The sequence below is a fragment of the Pseudonaja textilis genome, chromosome 4, assembly GCF_049901715.1.
Source record: "Pseudonaja textilis isolate UNSWEBS1 chromosome 4, rPseTex1.2, whole genome shotgun sequence".
NCBI classification, from domain to species: domain Eukaryota; kingdom Metazoa; phylum Chordata; class Lepidosauria; order Squamata; family Elapidae; genus Pseudonaja; species Pseudonaja textilis.
In genome coordinates, this window is record NC_141993.1 from 25,624,029 (window position 1) to 25,644,341 (window position 20,313).

A 20,313-nucleotide genomic window follows, 5' to 3' on the forward strand; every position below is an offset into this window, starting at 1 on the left:
CATGTTTTGATGTTAATCGTGTGACCCTTAATGTGTGGACAATGTGACTATCTTACTTTGAAATAACGTAAAACCAGATTAAATTGGCCACATGTTTATATTTAAGATTTTTCCTTATGTTACTAAGCAAGCTGTGTATGATAATATTTGTGGCAATTCACTTTCTTTCACTAATGTTTCAAATCCCTATTGAAGTATACTTCGATTAAGCCAACTCAAGGTCACAATAGATTGCAAGCTTCCAAAGTCTAGTTTTATTAATAAACAATTGTTTCTACTCGGTTCTTTTTCTCATGTATCAAAGAACCTCCACATTTGGTCAAAAGAATGGAAAACAGCTTCACATTAAGAGCTGGACTTCAAACTTTCAGAATAAAGAATCATTCATTGTTTGCTTGCAACTTAGTTGGTCCCAATATGGCCTATTGCCGGGTACCCGATAGAACTTGTGAAGGCTTGAAGCACAGTATAGAGTGAGAGTGAACACCTTATTTCCCTCTGTCTCGTTGACCTACCCATCCTATTTTGGCTCATCTTGGCTTCATGTTGACCAAGTATTTTTCACACAGTTTTAAATTTACCTAGATCATGCAGAAGAAACGTTACTGCTTCCCTTCGGACCTCTCACTAAATATACAAAAAATATTGGAAAAGTAAAATCCAAAGCAAGCAGAGTGATATCAATGAAAGGGGAGAAATCATTAAGCCTGGGCACTGAACTCTATAATTTTATTCACAAACACACACCAATTAAATGTAAGAAAGGTGGGTTTTTTTAAATGACCCTGTAATCCTTTGTATCAGGGTAGAGTTGTGGGGACTGAATGGAGGTGAGCGTTTACTAGCCGGATGCCCTTCCTGATGCCTAAGTGCAGTTCGCAGCAGATAACTTTCTCCCTGCTCTGCCTAGGATGGAACTCTCAACCTTCCGAGTGGGAGGCAAGCAACTTCACCTCTAGGCCACCACACCCCTCAAATGTAGAGAACTAAGATATTGGGAAAGCCAAATGCAAATCCACCATTCTTTCAACTTCCTATGTCTCATATAAAGCTGCCGTGAGTTTCAAATGGAATAGAGTGCTATGTATATAATCTTGAGGTTTTTGAAAGGTGGAATACAAATCCGATGAAATAACTAAATATGCATTACTCACTGGACATTTGCTTGATAAAAATACTTTGACATTGATTTGGATGTGCAACTTTTCCTTCCAGTTAATACGGCAGCTACTTCTTGTAAACTGGCTATATAACAAAAATATACATGAAGTAGATTCCTTTTATCCCAGAAAATATCCCAGGGATATTATACTTAAAAACCTCTTTAATTTGAAAACAGCTTGCAGTGCCTGCTTGTTGTTTGAATCAAAGCAAAAGAATTGGATCCATGAGATTTTCAAAAACCATCCATGCTCACAAGTAGTCATGTATGTGTGAACCCAATAGCCGTAGTAAACTTACATGGGCTTCACAGTTGACCAGACTAACCGCTTTTATGGCAGAATTAAATGAGAAACCCATAGCTCAGAGGATCAAAACTAGCCTAAGAGAGACCACCAGTTCTGACAATTAGGCATTCACGTTTTCCCGCAGTTTTGTTGTTCTATTGATGCTGAATGTGAGGAGTTACTTTCCAGTTCTTTATGAGTCTTTGCTCAGGCGTGATCCAGGCGGTTCTGCTGAAGTTGCTGGAATTTGGCAGTTTGGCTTGGGGTTTTTTTTTTTTGAAAGATGGGCCAATTAACATCCTGGCCATTCTTGATGGGATTAGACTTTTTAGGGCAGGCAATTATTTGCATATAGCCTTGGCTTACCACATTAGTATTGTTTCCCTAATTCATTTTAATTCGTTTCCCACCCTCACTCCCTGGCCACCCCATTCACCCGCTCCCATTGATTTCTCTTAACAGCCTTTTGTTGTCTACCAAGGGAGTAAATAAATAGGGAGCCGTTTTATGAGTCCAGCCAGAAGGCATTTGAGGCCAGTGGTCTGATGTTTTGAAAAACGTACACCAAATGAAAAGTATACATAGTTACAGAAGTAATCTACTTCCCAAGCCACATTTCATATTAACAACCTAGTGATAACTTTATACAGTTACACTAGGTGGATGACAATCTGACTGATTATGGTTGCAAAATTATGACATTTATCTATTCTGCTTTCCTATCCAGTCAAACATTCAAGGTGGCTTGCAACAATCAAAAGAAAAAAATAATACCCAAGTTATAAACCAATATTAAAATGACTAAACACGAAAGACGAGAAGACAGAGCTATGTCTTGGCTACTCCTTTAAAAGCAGAGAATCGAGGCCAGGTGAAATTTCTGAAGAAATGCAACCTATAGCTTGTTACCTGTATGTACAATGATTGACTCTAAAAAGGGGCCGTCTCCTGCAGATATTAACATCTTGATAGCAGTATAGGTGGTCTTTCTCTTGGCCACTAGGTCATAAACCATTTTATTTATTTAAGAAAATCTATATGGCCACCCATCTCCCTCTCTGACTGGTTTGCTTACAATGATAAAAGGACAAGGATTTAGCGCAGGACTTTATCTTTTGCTCTGAAAACAATTGGCAACTGATGCAGGTCTATTAACAAGTATCAACATGTGATTCCCAGCAATATACACCAGTTAGTAGCCCAGTGTTTCTCAATCTTGGTAATTTTAATATCTGTTTAACTCTCAGAATTTAACTCTCAGAATTCCCTGTAGCAGCCCGAGTAGCTGTTCCTTGCATTAAATGAAGCACCCAGACATTTTTCAATTGTAATCCCATTCAGAATGTATAGTTAACACAAGATAGAATCAAGGCATAGATACAGTAGAACCTCTGGTCACGACTGTAATTCGTTCCATAACTTTGGTCGCAACCCGATTTGATCATAACTGGAAGCGATACTGAGCATGCGCTTACCCCCAAAAAATGGCACGGAAGGGGAAATCAGCCACGGCCATGTTTGATCACCACCTGAGTATGTGTTCCTGACCAGATTCAAAAAAAATGTGAATTTTTGGGTCAGAACACGATTTGGTCATGGTCAGAAGCATTCGTGATCTACTGTACATATCACCAAATCCAATCATTACTGTACAATTGTAGTTTTCACATTTATCAGCTATGAATATCATGATTGCAAAAGATTAATTAACAGTCACTTGAGCCAGTCACTTGAACCAGTTCTGTAGACAATAATTAGCAATCCATATGCCTATCCAGTCCTTAAAATCCCCCAAAACAGCTCTTCCAAAATTCAGAAATGCCTTCAAGTCACAGCAGTGTAGTTTTCCCTTTAATTAAAAACAAAAACAAAACCAGAAGAAATGTAAACAGGAGGGCTGAAAATTCAAGCTTTACATCCTCAGGTGGCATCATTGCATCACTCCTCATCTCTTGTGTCTCTCAATGAAGAAACAACAGTGGTATTGCCAGCCGTAAAATAAGAAATATCTTGGAAGTTCTTCCTCTTATTAAGCAACATGATTACCATTACTTTGGAGGAAGCCATTCTTCAGAAATTGGGTGCTTGAACAAGAGTGCCCAACACTAATGCAGTCTTCCCGAATTTAGACCTCTTGTTCTGCTGGGAATTCTAGCCAAGATTGTCAATGGCTTCAGCTTTCACCAATGTCTTCCACACAGAGCGGAGATGGAGAAGGAAAAAGATCAAAGGAAAGTGGTAGGAAAGACAAGCAAGACTGACCAGGTTTAGGGTAGATTCACATACTAAATCACACTAGTGGGCACACCAGTGGGTGGAAATTCAGTTTCAGATGGAAATCAGACATGGAGATGCAATCTGGCAGAACCCAAAAAGCCAGTCATTAGCCTGACGTATTCAGGATATGCTACTTAGTAGAAGAATTTACTAAGAAACTTTACTTAAATTTAGAACGAGACCAAAATCAACTCTTTGGTTTTCCAAACAAGTAATTCAGGAGACTGGCTAATAAAGGATAGAAAGATGGACGGCGTATAAATTTAATAAATGAAAGTATTCCTTTAACCTTAAGTCTTCCTTTCTAGTCTTCCCAAATTTACAGGATTGATGTGAGTGGTAGGGTTTATAATCTAATCCAGCAGTGGAAGGTTCAGAGGTTGTTCTCATAACTTTGAATGCTTGAAGCTTAGCAGTAGGAGATAAAGGCATTTAAAATTTGGTAAAATCTCCCTTCAGGTTTTCCTAGCCAAGCAGATCTGATACCTCTTTGATAAGCAGAAGCCACCCCGTTGCAAAAGAGAACGCAACTGCTTTTTTTTTTTCCAGAGACATTCCTTTCCCCAGGAAGAATCTTAAGTAGCAGATTTAAATATTCCTGGGGGCCTGCTGAAGTGTATACATCACGGGTTGTGCGTTCGTTCCAGAGCCAGGTCCTTATTGGTCTCTCTCTGGGTGGCATGACATCATGACTTGTCTTCAATAGGTTGTTCGTGGCTGCCAAAGAAAAGAGCCCAAGGGGGAGGTAGAACGCTCCCACTATGTGGTCTCAGGCCCAATGAAAGGGCAACCTGCGTTGAGATAATGGAGACCACACACACACACACACGCACGCACACATACACTCCTCCCTCCGTACCCCTACCAAATCTGCTTGCGGTTACTATTAAAAGAAAAGAGGAATTGTAAACCCATGCCCAAGAATATTCAGAGAGGAATTTTAAAGAGCTGTTAACCCTCCATCAAAGGCATCTGAAAGGCCTTTGCTCTGACAGCAGAAACATGTCCATAATTTTTAAATAGTTTGGCCCTGAACTGAGATAATGGCTCACTTCGAAATCCTTGACATCTACAAACATGTAGCAATAGTCCCACGTGGCCTTTTTGTTATCTCTTTCCTATCAGCAGCATGTCAATAGCAACTATATTCACCATTCCCTTTTTTTTTCCTTTTTAAAAATCATGCCTCACTAAAGGCCAGTTGTGACAGCACCCCCCCCTCCTCCTCCATCCCCCATACTATCACAGGAACACAAAATTCTCATAAAATCTTGGGGAAAAAACAGTTCAATAGCATTCTTGGACATTTGGTCAAGAAAGAAATAATCTCTCAAACTGAGTTCAGCTCTGGGTGACGTCTTGGATCACACTGCCAATCTAAATTAAACTTTGCAGCCAACAAGATGTTTTTCAACTTCCCATTCTCATTTACTGGCCCCCTTTAGATGCAGCTTATCTCTTATTTTAAAGTTATGATCAAGTTATATTCAGTCAATATTATTTTAAAAGGTGTGATGTGAATCAAAATGCAAGTTTCTTTTCTGCATAAGGGTGGGATGGAAGGAGAGATGGAAAATTTGATCCTTTCCAGTGTTTTTCTTTTTTCCAATGGCAGTACCAATTCCATATTTGGGGATGGCTTCTGTACATTGCCCAGCGGGGGGCTTTTTTTAATGGGACAATATCATTTTATGAATAATAGATGGGCTCCTTCAACAATTTTTTGCACCAACAATTTTTGCATCAAAACAGCAGAGGTCCGGGGAAGGAGCTGATAATAGTAAGTTATTGTCCCGATATTTTCAGCTTGGATTAAAATTGCTGGGGCTGCGACAGAAGCGGTTTTAGATTCCCATCCGTGGTGGTCATAAGATTTTATTCAGAGAGCAAAGATACGCCTCTGCATATGTGTGTGCATTCATACATATGTGCTTACCTTTGCTTTCACATGAATGTATTTCCATAGAGAAGCAGCAACGAAGCCTCTAGCTCTTCAAAAGATACCATATGCAGCTAAAAAGACCACCTACCAGGATTGGCAGACAAAATCAGAAACGTGAGCTCCTGATTCATATACTGAAATCACTTTGCTGTATCTCAGAAAATGTGCAAGACTTTTGGGGCACGTTACCTTAAAGCTATATGACATCAGGGGTGAAATTCAACCACCTCACACCAGCTGTAGGGACCAGAGGTGGTATTCAGCAGGTTCTGACCAGTTCTGGAGAACCGGTTGCGTAAATTTTGAATAATTCGAAGAACCGGCAAATCCCACCTCTGACTGGAGATTTTACAGTATCCTTCGCCTGCCACACCCGCCAAGCCACACCCACAGAGTGAATTTCACCCCTGAATTTCACCCCTGTATGACATCATGAAACATGGCAAAATTGTGATTTCTAAGTTTACATTTTCAAGTTTGCATCTTAACACCGCAACAGTTAGTTTATAAACAGTTCCTTCTGGAATAGTTTTATACTCAAATCAGGCTCTGTTATATGAACGTTTAAGGAGCTTCTATGCCTATGGAAAGAACTGTGATATAGTGGTTAGGCATTGATTTAGGATTCAGGAAGCCCAAATTAAAATCCATACACGGTCCTCCCACTGAGTGATTTGGGAGCAGCATTACCAAATATATAATATTTTCATTTTTAGCAGTGGCAGAATAAGATTTCTAAAGCCATTATATCATGTTTGTATGCACTGTTTGTATACTATATTAATTTCATTAGAAATCAGTAAGGTTGCCCGTGTGAGTGAGGCAATTCTGTACAGATAATCTTTGACTTACATCAATTCATTTAGTGACTGTTCCAGGTTACAGTGTCACTGAAAAGAATGACTTATGACCATTTTTACACTTACAACCATTGCTGCATCCCAATGGTCACCTGATCCAAATTCAGACACTTGGCAACTGACTCATATTTATGACGGGTGCAGTGTCGTGGGGCCATGTAAATCACCTTTTGCAACCTTCTGATAAGCAAAGTCAATGGGGAAGCCAGATCGACTTAACAACCATGTTATCTGCACTTAACAACTGTGGCAAGAAATGCCATAAAATGGGGCAAAATTCACTTAATGTTTCACTTAGCAACTGAGATTTTGGGCTCAATTGTGGTTGTAAGTCGAGGATCACCTGTTCTGGAGCTGTTGTCAGCAATCATATTATGTATATTGTATTTGACGCTAGATTCGAATCATCCAGTTCTTTTGTCCCGTTTGCTGATTCCTTGCTGATTCCTTCCTTCCTTCCTTCCTTTGCTGACTCAGTCACCACTTATAGAAGTGTGTTAACTTTTCAACTGATGCTAGGAACCAAAGGAATGAATATACAATAAAAATGTCCCTGAACAGAAATGTCCCTGACAAGAAAAACATCCATTTTGATATATGGTGTAGCTTTCGTTGCTGACTGTAGCATTGTGTTCTCCCCCACCAAATTTCCCCAGCCCTGGAAATTCTCATGGCCTCATCACACTAAAAACTGTCTGTATGATTCCAGTGGAATGCAATGTGACTTACAAGAAAGGCCGGATGTGTTCCAGCGGGGAGGGTGTTTGTTCTCATGGCCAGTTGTCCATGAGTAAAATCACCCCACAGAGACATCACACCACTTCTTCCATTCAAGGGGAAGGAGGGCTGAGTTAAAGATGGCCCCAGCCTGTCCTTTCTTGTCTTCCCCCTCACCAAAGGTACACACACAATTAATTAGCCTTTTGAAAACTTGAGAGCTCGAAAAAGAAAAATTGGCCCTGAACAATTGTACAGCTCCGCATTTTTCCCAAGGAAGGCACGTAAGGCAGACAAGGAACAGCCCAGTTCTAAAATGCCAGATTAGTTTCAAAACCCTTTAATATTTTATACGAGATCTCACTGTAAAGATTCTTTTTTTTCTTTCTCCTTTTCATAATGAAACATTTATGGGCCAAGAACGTTAGCCTGAATCTGCAGCATTTCCAACATTCTTCTTTCAGTATTTCTGAGGGTGCTTAAACTTTAAACCCCTGAGAAAATGTCATAAATAAAGTAACATGGTTTATGCAAAAGAGAATGTTGGAAACCCTTGTTAAAGGAATGTCTATTATTTCATTCCTCCCACTTACATCATTACCCGGTTCAATGTTTTGAGGAAAGTGGTCCCAGAGCAGAATTCTATGAGAAATTCCTTTGAATCAAATTCCGAGCTTATGCACCCAAGACAAATTCCTTGTGTGTCCAATCACACTTGGCCAATAAAGAATTCTATTCTATTCTATTCTATTCTATTCTATTCTATTCTATTCTATTCTATTCTATTCTATTCTTGCCTGGAGAAACTTTTAGAAAAATTGAATTTTACTTTGGCCCAGATGTAATATATTTAATGTTCATCCACATTTATGCAACATTCAACTTCATAAGATACAACACTTAGTGATAGTCATAGGATACTAAATAAGCAATCAAAATCATACTAGGAATAAAACAATATAAATCGTAAGAAACAAGCAACAAGGTTATAGGCATAAGTAGAAAAGGAAATAGTTAATAGGAAGAATGAGAAGAAGGATAGTAATATAGTCTTAGTAAATAGTTTGACAGTGTTGTGGGAATTAGTTATTTAGCAGAGAGTGATGGCATGAGGGAAACAACTGTCTTTATGTCTAGTTGTTCTGGTGTGCAATGCTCTATAATGTCGTTTTGAGGGTAGGAGTTGAAACAATTTATATCCAGGATGTGAGGGGTCTGTAGATATTTTCACAGCCTTCTTTTTGACTCGTGCAGTATACAGGTCCTCAAATGGAAGGCAGATTGGTAGCAATTGTTTTTTCCTGCAGTTCTAATTATCCATTATCTGACCAGTTCATTCAAATCTGGACAAAGGCAGAATCAAATCTGAATCAAATTGATTGAGCTGCATCCTGCTACATTCTGATCCAAAATAAAATTCACTGGAGCCAGGAGTTTCAAACTCAAATTTTCATGACTGACACAGAAGGATTAATTCATTAACTCCAGGTGCAGTTTCCGAATAGTCTTCAAATGTAGCCACGTGTAGAACACAATGCAGTAGTCTGTCCCGGGATTGATGAGGGCAGGAGTTGAAGTCGTCAGGTTCCCCTTCAGATGATGGAGTAAAGGTAGTCCTTGATTTACAACAGTTTTATTTAGTGACCATTCAAAGTTACAATGGCACTGAAAAAAGTGACTTATGACCGTTTTCACACCTACAACCGTTGCAGCATCCCCATGGTCATGTGATAAAAATTTGCATGCTTGGTAATTGGTTCATATTTATGATGGTCGCAGTATCCCAGAATGATGTGATCTTTTGTGATCTTCTGACAAGCAAAGTCCATGGGGAAGCCAGATTCACCTAACAATTGTGTTGCTAACTTCACAACTGCAACGATTCACTTAACAACGGTGGCAAGAAAGGTCACAAAATGGGACAAAACTCAACAAATGTTTCACTTAGCAACATACATTCAGGCTCAATCTTGGTCGTAAGTCGAGGACTGCCTATAATGAAACTGACTCTACTGGGTTTTCTTGAGATTAAATCAGTGGTATTCAATTTTTTTTACCAGCGGTTCTGTGGGCTTGATGGGCATGGTGTGGCTTGGGGTGTGCGGTGTGGCTTGGTGGGTGTAGTGTGGCTTGGTGGACGTGGCAGGGAAGGTTCTCCGAATTACTCAAAATTTCCACTGTCAGAACTGACTGAGTACCACCTCTGGATTGAATTGTGAAATCGAATGGAGAACAGGTAAAGTGACAAAAAACAGAGGGAAGGAATAGGTGCACTTTTTACAACAGCTTCCCTCAAACATTGTTGAGCATGAAGAGTGTTCTTTTATCAAATGTTAAGGAACAATTGATAAATAATTCAACATATATGTGCTTACAGATAGCAAATGCCAGTAAAAACATGCTTAAATACAGAACTGAACTGCAGTTTTTGTTTTACTATCTTTATTAACTGCATTATTGCTTACACATCCATTTCCTTTTTATTGATTTATTGTGCTTTTACTCCACCTAGATAACTCTTGGTGGCTTCCAGGTGAGAGAAATTAAAGTTAAAACATCCACATTGAGGCTAAAAACTAATCAAATCAATCTTAACAGTGATCACAATAGCCACATCAGTCCCCATAGAATACAAAAATTGACAAGAAACCAAGAATAAAACAAGAAATGGAAAATAAGATGGCATCCAGTATAAACTCAAGGAAAGGCCCTCCAAAGCTATTCAGTGGTTTTTTTTTTTAAATTTCAGGAAAACGAACAAGGTGACTGGTCTGATCTCAGTCAGGATACTGATACTAAAGCAGACAATCCTGGCAGTTTCTATTTGTGAAGCATTTAAAGGATTTTACAAGTCAATACTACCGCCCTAAATTGTACTCTGAAATTGGCAACCAGCACAGAACTAGAAAAATCATTGCTACATACTTCCAGGTACAAATACCAGGAAACACAAAATATATTCTGGACCAATTGCAACCTTCAAGTAGTCTTTAAAGGCAGCCCCATGTAAAGCTCATTGTAGTAGTTGGGGGAAGGCAGAAGTTGCTATATTGTAATGAGTAAGGAGAATAACCTTGGAAGATGGATGAACTGCAGCCTAGACAACAGTCTGATAAATGAATTGAGTCCAAAGAGAAATGGGAGTGGAGAAGCCATCTTAGAATTGACCCTCCTTGATTCTCTGGAGAGTAAAGGTAGAGAGAGGAGAGACTGGTAAAATTCTGCTACTATAATTGTACAATAAAGTTACAGTATTAATATTCATGGTTTCTTTTTTGGACTACCATGAAGAATGGCCATGTAGCCAGGTCTTCTTTCCCCAGATAAGGCCACAATTAGATGACTGTGAATGGTGCATTGTGCTTACCCTTGTTGGAAGAAATATCCATCTGGTTCAGTTCCAAGCTGGGAGAAGGACACTGGAAACATGGAGGCTGACTGGAAAGATGGTTTAAAGATGAAGTAGAACCACGTGATTCTGGGTAGCTGACAAAATGGAGTTGAGAGTGTGGGTTTTTATTATACCTTCTCTGGGCTTTGTATTTGACCTTCCTGTTCCTGTGCCGGAACATGCCCTTTGATATTATATTGGCTCTTGTCAGATTCCTATGGGGGTCATGTAGGGGTTATGTAGGGATCATAGCTGGCTCTATAGACAAAAGAGGAAATGCAAATCTTAGGTGCTTGTTTGAGCTTATCTGGTCAACCTCTCAGATATTGTTTATCTGAGCTTCCAGGTTTACTCCTCTGGGGGTGCAATGAAGACGTCTGAAAGGATGTTGGGCAATTCCTATTGTGGCTAATGGCTTTCGTCCTGTGTTGGATCTTGGATGAGAAGCTGCTTCTAATCCTATTTGTTTTTGTTAGCTGTCAAACTTTGCTGCAAGCAGTTTCAAAATATCCTGTCTTGAATGGATTCTGCCTGCAGTATTTGCTTTGCTTATGAATAGTGTGTCAACTCATAAAACATTCCTATGCCTGTTTTAGTAGTTGCCATAAAAAAAGGGAAGGGGGAGGAAGGAAATCTGGAAAAGTAGTGCAGCAGTTTGAAAGTGAAAGTACATTCCAACTCTTACCTTTATAAGATTGTAAACAAAATACCAGAGCTTTTGCCCACTGATATATTTAATTGGAGAACGTGAATGATGACACCCAGCTCGTGAACATGCTCAATTGGAGAATCTGGTTTACGAGGCACCCAGGATAGAAGGGGGAAACAGGATCACAGGTGACTGTAAATTACATATGCCAGAGTTGGCTTCATACAGGGCAGTGCCAGTATGTTATCTCTAATGAATCCTTTGAAGTTTTTTGAAGTTTGGCTCAAGACTCATGATTTAATTAGAGTGATTGCTGGAATCCTGTGCCATCTAGATTGGCGGTCACCAACTGGTGGGCCGCAGCCCACTGGTGGGCTGTGAGAAAATTTTGGTGGGTCGCAGAGAAATCTCACCCCCAGAGCACCCCCCAAAGCAATTAATCCAGGCTGCACAAAAACAAGGCTGCGCCGCCCACATGGCCCGCGGGAACCCTCCCTGCCCACTCACTCCTTATCCAGCAAACTTGCTTGCTAAATTGCTATTTTTCTGACCATCAGCTGTGAGATTTAGATTAGCTAGGAAGCAGGAAATGGTTGGATTTCTTGCTTTCTAACTAGTCTTTAGATCTTCGGCTCTGCTTTTAAGTACAGCCGAACTTCCTTTAGGACTGAAGGTTCTATTGTTCAGTGCAGACTCATGGCAAGCAAATTTTATGTGACAGACTGAACTAGCCGATGGCAGATAGATAGATCACTGAATGATTCTGTGAGCAACTCAATCTGCCTGCCTGCTTTGCCTGATTTTGGGTAAAAATTGCTCTTTTATATATCAAAAGTTCAATATTGACATACATGGTGTGTTGTGAGTTAATTTTGTGAGTTTGCTTGCTAGCAAATTTTATGTGACAGACTGAGCTAGCGGATGGTAGATAAATAGATAGATATCTGAATACATCTGAGATTCTGAGCAACTCAATCTATCTGCCTGCTTTGTCTGATTTTGGGTAAAAGTTGCTCTTTTTTATTAAAAAAAATCAATATTTATATAAATATTTACAATATTTACATACAAGCCATGCCTAGCCAGTCACATGACCACCAAGCCACACCCACAAATGAGGCCATGCCCACAGAACTGGTTAGTGGTCCCTGGGATCTAAAATTATGAGTTTGGTGGTCCCTGAGGTCCAAAAGGTTGGCAACCCCTGATCTAGATAGTTGGTTTCTTTCAATAAGCTTTTTATCTCTTAAGTGCTGACATCCACTGTGAGCTATTAAGAAAAAGTGGGGACTGCTTTCTGCCTCTAAAAAATGTTTTCCATTTCTCCCTTTGGGGAAAGATAATAGTCTGCCTTTTTAATATTCCTAAAAATATTTCATTCTTTGGGGGGGGGGGCTTCCCACACCCTGTATCTATACAAGTAGCATCTAAATGAGAGATCCTTCCATTCCAAAGCATTCATATTGCAGTTGTATTTTCCAACCAATTGTTTTAAAGCAAATGTGGATTAAAAAAACAAACTTTATTTCCATCCTTTTCCATAGTTAGGGGTTGCTGCGGAATAATGATCACCAATAAACAAGTATTGGCAACTTTTGTGGCAAATATTATGTGGTGCTAGTAGCAGTAAAGCTTCAGGACTACTAGCCCTACATAAAAACCTATCACACTTTATCCAAATCTTGCCAGAAATTGCTGGGAAATTGTATTGCTTAGTCTTTGACATTTTGCCATTGAATTCTGCAGCTCTGAATTCTACAAGTTCAGAAGAATTGATTGCACAAAAGGTGGTTTCAGAGAGAACCACGCATGGCCTACAAATCGTTCATTTATATTCTCTGGTCCCAGAGCAATTAACATTACTACAGTAATGATTGTGTTTACAAAGAAATCAAAACGTTTGGATATAACACATAATTTCATATTGCCATTGCTACATTTGTGGAGGAAGTAAGTAGCTGTGTTGTTTGTTTTAGGTTGTTGCTTTTTAAAAACATCTAGCAAGGGCAAGCATATTTCTGTATGTAGAACTGAAGATTTAAAAATAAAAAAAGCTAAGGAGTTATTCCTAGGTTTGTAGATACACACTGACATTTATTCAGCAATTTTTGACTTACATAATCAAACATCTAGAAAGGGAGGACAGCCACATATGGTCTCACCTGCAAATGTTTTCACCATAAATAAAGACAAAAATGTGTGATGATGGCTACACTTAATAGTAGCTAATCATAATGTACCCTATACTTCTAGTGTTGTACTCTTCTGAGTAAGGCAGTGTCAAAAGTGTTCACAATCTTAATTTCTCATAGTACTTTAACCCTTAACAAACCTTAATTCAGGGGTCCCCAAATCTGGCAACTTTAAGACTTGTGGATTTCAATTCCCAGCATACCTTCACTTTCAGAAGCAGTTTCAAAATATCCTGTCTTGAATGGATTTCTGCCTGCAGTATTTGCTTTGCTTATGAATAGAGCCATCTAGACAGTTGGTTTCTTTCAGTATGCTCTTTATCTCTTAAGTGCTAACATTTGCTGTGGGCTATTAAGAAAAAGTGGGGCTCCTTTCTGCCTCTAAAAAACATGTTTCTCCATTTCTCCCTTTGGGGAAATATTCTGCCATTTTCATATTCCTAAAAATATTTCATTCTTCTAGGAGTGGGAGCTTCCCATGCCATTATGTGTGTTTGAAGGAAAAGCAAACTATAAGCCCAACAACCAATGAAAAGGGGAAGTAGACAGGAAAATGAGAAGATAAAATACCACTTGGGATCTAGGAATTAAAAAAAAAAAATCTTCCTCAAGAGAAGACCAAGAAGAAATGTAAAAAAGTTCTCACAACCTTAAAAAGAATTCCATGGCTTTAGACCAAGGAAATAGTTTCTGCTTGCTGAATGCCTTTCATTTAGAGGAAGCAATGGCTCTCTCGATTTCCAAACTAGCTGTCCTGTAGCCCCTTTTTCGATTTCTCCAATTTTGAGATCTAAGAACCTAGTGTGGCGCCTGGACCAATCACTTCCATTGAGTTCCTTGTACACCAGAACAAAAGAGCCAAGGGGTCAAAGGTTGCTGTCTAAACTGGGTCATGTGACCAACTATCTCTGGAGCTTGCAACCATCAAACCGTGCTTTCCAAAGCTCCTTCTCTATTCATGTTTGGGTAACCTAGCAACAGCTTCCAGCAGTCATTTACTTTGTTCAATACTTTTCACTGACACTGTAGTTTCCTTGTGAAAGCTTCAGATTTTTATATTTGTATTATTATTATTATTAGCTTTCCTTTGGTGGTCAGCCTGGTACAGCCACCCTAGAGAAGCAGTGGTAGAGGGTCCACTTCACATCCTCCTAACTCTACATTACAGACGGTTGCTTCATTTCACCAAATTGTTTGCTCAGCATTGTGCTCCTTCGTGCAAACTTTAGGGGATTTTTTTTTTACCAAACTCTCTAAAGCTGCCTAACAAGGCTTTTAATTTATACTGCAACCGGTGGCTGGCTTCATTCGTGGAATTTAACGCTCTTTGTGTGCACTTGTGTGTGTGTGGGAGTCCATTCCAGACAAAATCTTTCATTTCGAATCTTCCCTTTATTTTTTCCCCCTTGCAACCTCTTTGTTTCTTATTGGGGGGGAAAAAACTTCATAATGAGGATAAAGAAAAAATGCCTTTCGAAAGGATAAGGAACCCCTTATCTGAAGTGTGCTCTTCATTTGTAGGGTGGTGAAACAATAGTGGCCCAGCATTTTTATACAATTTGAAATATTCTATGCAGTTTGAATGATTTGCATCCATAGATCAATGAACACTTGCACTGAAAAATAATTCTCAAGAGGCAAATGAGACCAGGTTCTTGGAACAGGGGGTTGGATACTTGAAAGGCAACATAATTCAATGTAATAATTAAATGAAAATGGCACAAGTGGAGGGATTATTAGATCCTACCTATTTTGGTTAGAAGGTGTGTTGATATTTTACCGGAGCCCTTGTGAAAGACTGTGATAGTGCTTGGTACAAACCCAAATGAAAGAAGAGAATGTAGAAGACCATGTAATCATGACTTCAAATCCAAGTTCAGTATTTCCACTTCCAAAACATTAAGCATCAAGCAACTAATTTGTCAGAGAACAGGAAAAAAAGCATACAGAACTTTTTAAGGCTCTACAAGGCAAGTGATGTGAAACCAAGAAAACAACAGCTTCTGTTCTCATCTCATAAACACTGACTATTAGTTTTCAAGCATTTGACCAATGCTATTGCACAAACTACCTCAAGCATGTGTATATCAGTGCTCAGAGTTGTTGGGAATAGGATGGCATCATGCACATTTGATAAACAAGTAAATAAACAAATAAAATAATTGGATTCATTAGGACAAAAGGGTTTAAAAATTAATTCAGCCATGTCTAGGATGACTTTCGCAATCACTCAGAACTGGAAAAGTCAATATAAATACATTTACCTCCCTTATTATACCCAGCTCTTGAGCTATCCAGGCGGAGGATATAGGGTAAACTATTTTGATGAAGCAAAAAAGTTTAGATATAGATAACAATCTGGGAACACTTTGTATGGCATTCTGCCTGTGTGGTATACAAGTTTACCAAATAAATAGCATAATGCCATCGACTTAAAAAGTTCAGTGTCCTTGATGATATCATCCCAACACAAACATAGAGAGTATAATTACACAATAGCATTGTGATAGCAGGATTGTATAATAGAACTTCATTTATTATTGCCATTAACATAGTTAACACCCAATAGCACAATAGTACATTAGCATTTATTATACAGTTGTTAGACATTTCCAAAATACAAAATAAAGCTCCATAAGCGACTGATAAACCCATAAAATTTGTTACAGTTAAAGATTAGCACCTCAGTGATTGTAAAGAAATTATCTGAAGCAGCAGAGCCGTGTACTACAAATGGATCCCCTCTAGTATAGGACGAGGAAGGAGATGTGTTGTATATTAATGCACAAATCCTATGCAAATGTAGCTTCCACACACCTTAGTGCCTTCATTAACAAGATTAGTAGTAAATTATGAATCACATAAAGCCCCAGAACTGCACAAAATAATGAATCTTTCATCATTCCCCCACAATCTTTACATTTCATCTGATCTTGTTTGTTTCTGCCCTTATATCAAACCATCCCTTCCGTATTTATCACTAAGTAAGTCTTCTTCTGTACAGTTCCATCCTCCCCACCTTCCTCTTACCCTGCAAGTTCAGCCATTCCAGAAATTCACAAAAAAGTTACACAAGGAATGCCATTTCTCTTCACAATAAGCATCGACCACATCGGCATTGAGCTCTGTGGGCCGTACAGTGCCTTCTACCACTGCTGTTGTAGGCTGCCTATGGGCTGGATGGGTTGGGGCTGCTGGAGAATTGGGGTTTCCTTTTCTCTTCCCCGCTTTCTTTTGCTTCTTCAAGGCACCGTTCTTTGCTGGCTTGGTGATGATCCTATCTTGGTGCGCTTGTGGTGATCCCTGGGAGGCTAGTAGGTTTTTGTCATGGCTTTTCCCCCTGGGACTTCCTTGAGTGGCACTTGCAGTGACCACTGGGACGTCTGTGCTCGGTGTGGTTTGTACCAGGTGTAGTTGGGCTTCAGGTGTCTCCTTCTTGCTGCTACAAAGCCGGGATTTGAGAGGGCTGGTGTCCTGGCAGGGATGGTGTTTCCGGCGGAGCTTTCCCAGGATCTGCTTCCAGAACTGACGGCCTTTGGCACTGTAGGCAGCACATAACTCTGGCTGGCCCCGGTAGATACACCTCTGTGGCTCTCCTTCCGCTGGACGACAAGTGATCTGGAGCTCCGTATCCCTTTCTCCAGAGATGAGTTGCCAGCTGCACAGATGCTTGTCACGGGTAGAGAACTGTCCAGACTGAGCCCAAGGGAAAGAAGCATTTGTTTTTTCACTGTTATCCCTACCCTTCTTGGAAGGGTTACATTCTAGGCAACTGAGGAAGAGAAGCGTAAGGGGGAATGTTTGGGGCAGCTTCATTTCCTGAAGTCAAGGGAGGTGCTGGCACCCCTCATCCAGGAGCATTTGTGGGGAAAGCTTGGCCAAGGGCTCCTTATTGCCTTTCGGGTCCTAGGGAGACAGAAATACAATGAGCCATCTGGAACAGGCACCATCAATAAGGATGAGCAGCCACGGCTAATTGCAAACAATGCCTTCTACTTGAACAAGCACATTCTTCCTCCCCAATTTTTCAGCAGAGAACAATTCTACTTTCCCTAAAAACAATAAACTGCAACCCCTCCACACACACCCATCAGATGTGGCTAAGATCTACACCAGATGGGGATGGTTGCTCTTACAAAAGCAGATACTTTCGATTGTTATCGGATCAGCCAGCAGCGAGGTTGACTGATTGCTTTAGATTCATAAGGACATGCATTGGGAGTTATATTATAATGTATATTAGTGGCATTTTAGCTCAACCCACAGCCAGTAAGTCTCTGCATATTTCACCAAGATAAACATTCTTGGTCTTCTTAAAGAGAATAGTCTGCCTGAATAGAAACACTGCCTTCTGCAGCATGAAATTTGTCCTTGCTTTCATCTAATATTAAATGCTCTAAATCCCCCCCTTTTTTTAACAAGCCCAAATGTGATAGCTTGATTTTACAGCGAAAGCCTTTCTGAAACTCCCGTGAAGAAAGGAAAAGTTTCACGATGTTCTTTTTAATCTTGTCTTCTTGACACAATTCTCCTTCCTTGCCAATTCTTCCTAGTTCCTACTTTTAACAAAGATCCTGCACGTTAGACATCTCTTCCGCAATTCCCACTCTTCTTTCCTGCATTCCCTAACTGCAAACAGGTCTCTGAAACCTGTTGCCTTTCTTAAAATTCCAGCAAGCTGGTGCAGATATGAGCATGAGGTTACTGCTAATTCAATGGGGGAAAGGAAGTTGCCCATATCTCCAGGCACAATGAAGTCCATCATGACACTCAATATTTCCCACTTCCCAAGTTCTTTCTGGCTCCACTTACCTTTGACTGCGAGTGGAAGACAGCTCTACAGGAGAAACACCAGTCTAAGCTCAAGATTAGCCTGTTGGAGGGGCATTCATAGCATGCCTGTGTTATCAAGAGTCCAGGAGGGGCTAACCACAGCCTATGCCCCTCCTTGTGCATTGCAAACACACACACAGACACACACACACACAACCACTCAGAGGCAGAGCAAGAGAAGAACCTTGAAAAGCAAACAGAAAGTTGCTTTGTTTGATCCTTGTACATTCAGGTCCCTAAACCATATCAGACAGTTTTATAAACATAATTTTCTGCTCACTGGGGAAATGGTTGCTCTTTGTCCTGTTTAATTGATTAGAAAAACATGTATTTGGCACACTCTTTTTCTAAAAGACCTCCTGATTACAATGGAATACAGGTAGTGCTTCACTTAAACCACAATTGACCCACCAGTTTTCTGTTGTTAAGTGAGACATTTGTTAAGTGAGTTTTGCCCCCATTTTATGACTTTTCATGACACAGTTGTTAAGTGAACCACTGAAGTTGTTAAGTTGTTAAGTGAATCTGGCTTCCCCATTGACTTTTCTTGCCAAAAGATTGCAAAAGGAGACCCCATGACCTTGGGACACAACCGAGGTCATAAGTATGAACCGGTAGCCAAACATTTGAATTTTGATCACGTGATCATTTATTTATTTTATTTATTTGTTTTAGGAAAATTATATTGCTGCCTATTCGCATATGGCAACTCAAGACAGCTTAGAGGAATATAAAAACCTCATATATAAAACAATTAAACTAAGAAAAGAGAATAATGGACAACTAACATAAAAAGTGTCATCAAAAAAGCACAACAAAGAATGTTCTTCCTGGGCCAACTCAGAAAGCTCAGGCTGCCCAAGGAGCTGCTGATTCAGTTCTACAGAGGAATGATTGAGTCTATCATCTGCACCTCTATAACTGTCTGGTTTGGTTCTGCAACCCAACAAGACAGACACAGACTTCAGAGAGTAATTAGGACTGCAGTAAAAAACAATTACTACCCACCTGCCTTCACGAGTCAAAAAGAGGGCTGTGAAAATATTTACAGACCCCTCACATCCCGGACATAAACTGTTTCAACTCCTTCCCTCAAAACAACGCTATAGAGCACTGCACCATCAGAACAACTAGACACAAGGACAGTTTTTTCTCAAACGCCATCACTCTGCTAAACAAATAATTCCCTCAACACTGTTCAACTATTACAAAGTCTGCACTACTATTACTATTCACCTTCTCATCACTCCTTATCACCCATCCCCTCCCACTTGGGACTGTATGACTAACTTTGTTGCTTGAATTCTTACGATTTATCGACTGTTTCCTAGTATGATTTGATTGCTTATTGTACTCTATGACTATCATTAAGTGTTGTACCTTATGACTCTTGACGAATGTATCTTTTCTTTTATGTATACTGAGAGTATTTGCACCAAGACAAATTCCTTGTGTGTCCAATTACACTTGGCCAATAAAGAATTTTATTCTGTTCTATTCCTATTCCTATTCCTATTCCTATTCCTATTCTATTCTATTCTATTCTATTATCACATAATAAAATAATAAAATAATATGATAACCCCGCCACCCCCCACATCACATGAGCCATTTAATGGGCTCCATCCCGCTCTGGATTCCTCAGGCACACTGGCAGAACCAGGTCTTCGGTGCCTTCCAGAAGAGTGTCAGAGTGGGGAGCATTCTAATCTCTGGGATGATGTTCCAGAGAGAGAGGAGGCCACCACAGAGAAGGCCCTTCTTCTGGGTCCCACCAGGTGTATCTCCCTCAGGAAAGGGACCCACAACATTCCTTGCCTCCCCACTCTGGTGGGTCAGGTAGATGTTACTGGCAAGAGACAGTCCTTCGGATAACCTGATCTCTAGCTATGAAAGCAGAGGTGCTATTCAGCAGGTTCTGACCAGTTCTGGAGAAGCGGTAGCAGAAATTTTGAGTAGTTCAGAGAACCGGCAAATGCTACCTCTGACTGGAGATTTTACAGT

The 20,313-nt window shown here is 39.9% G+C and overlaps 1 protein-coding gene across 1 annotated transcript; it reads right to left on the reverse strand.

The window, feature by feature from the left end:
- Positions 1–16,048: 16,048 nt before the first annotated feature.
- On the reverse strand, positions 16,049–18,423 carry FGFBP3 (fibroblast growth factor binding protein 3). The gene is made up of 2 exons (XM_026710551.2): positions 18,289–18,423; positions 16,049–17,382 (listed from the first exon to the last, which is right to left on the reverse strand). The coding sequence occupies exon 2, from the start codon at positions 17,290–17,292 to the stop codon at positions 16,516–16,518; it is 777 nt and encodes a 258-aa protein (XP_026566336.1). The 5' UTR covers positions 17,293–17,382; positions 18,289–18,423; the 3' UTR covers positions 16,049–16,515.
- Positions 18,424–20,313: the final 1,890 nt, after the last annotated feature.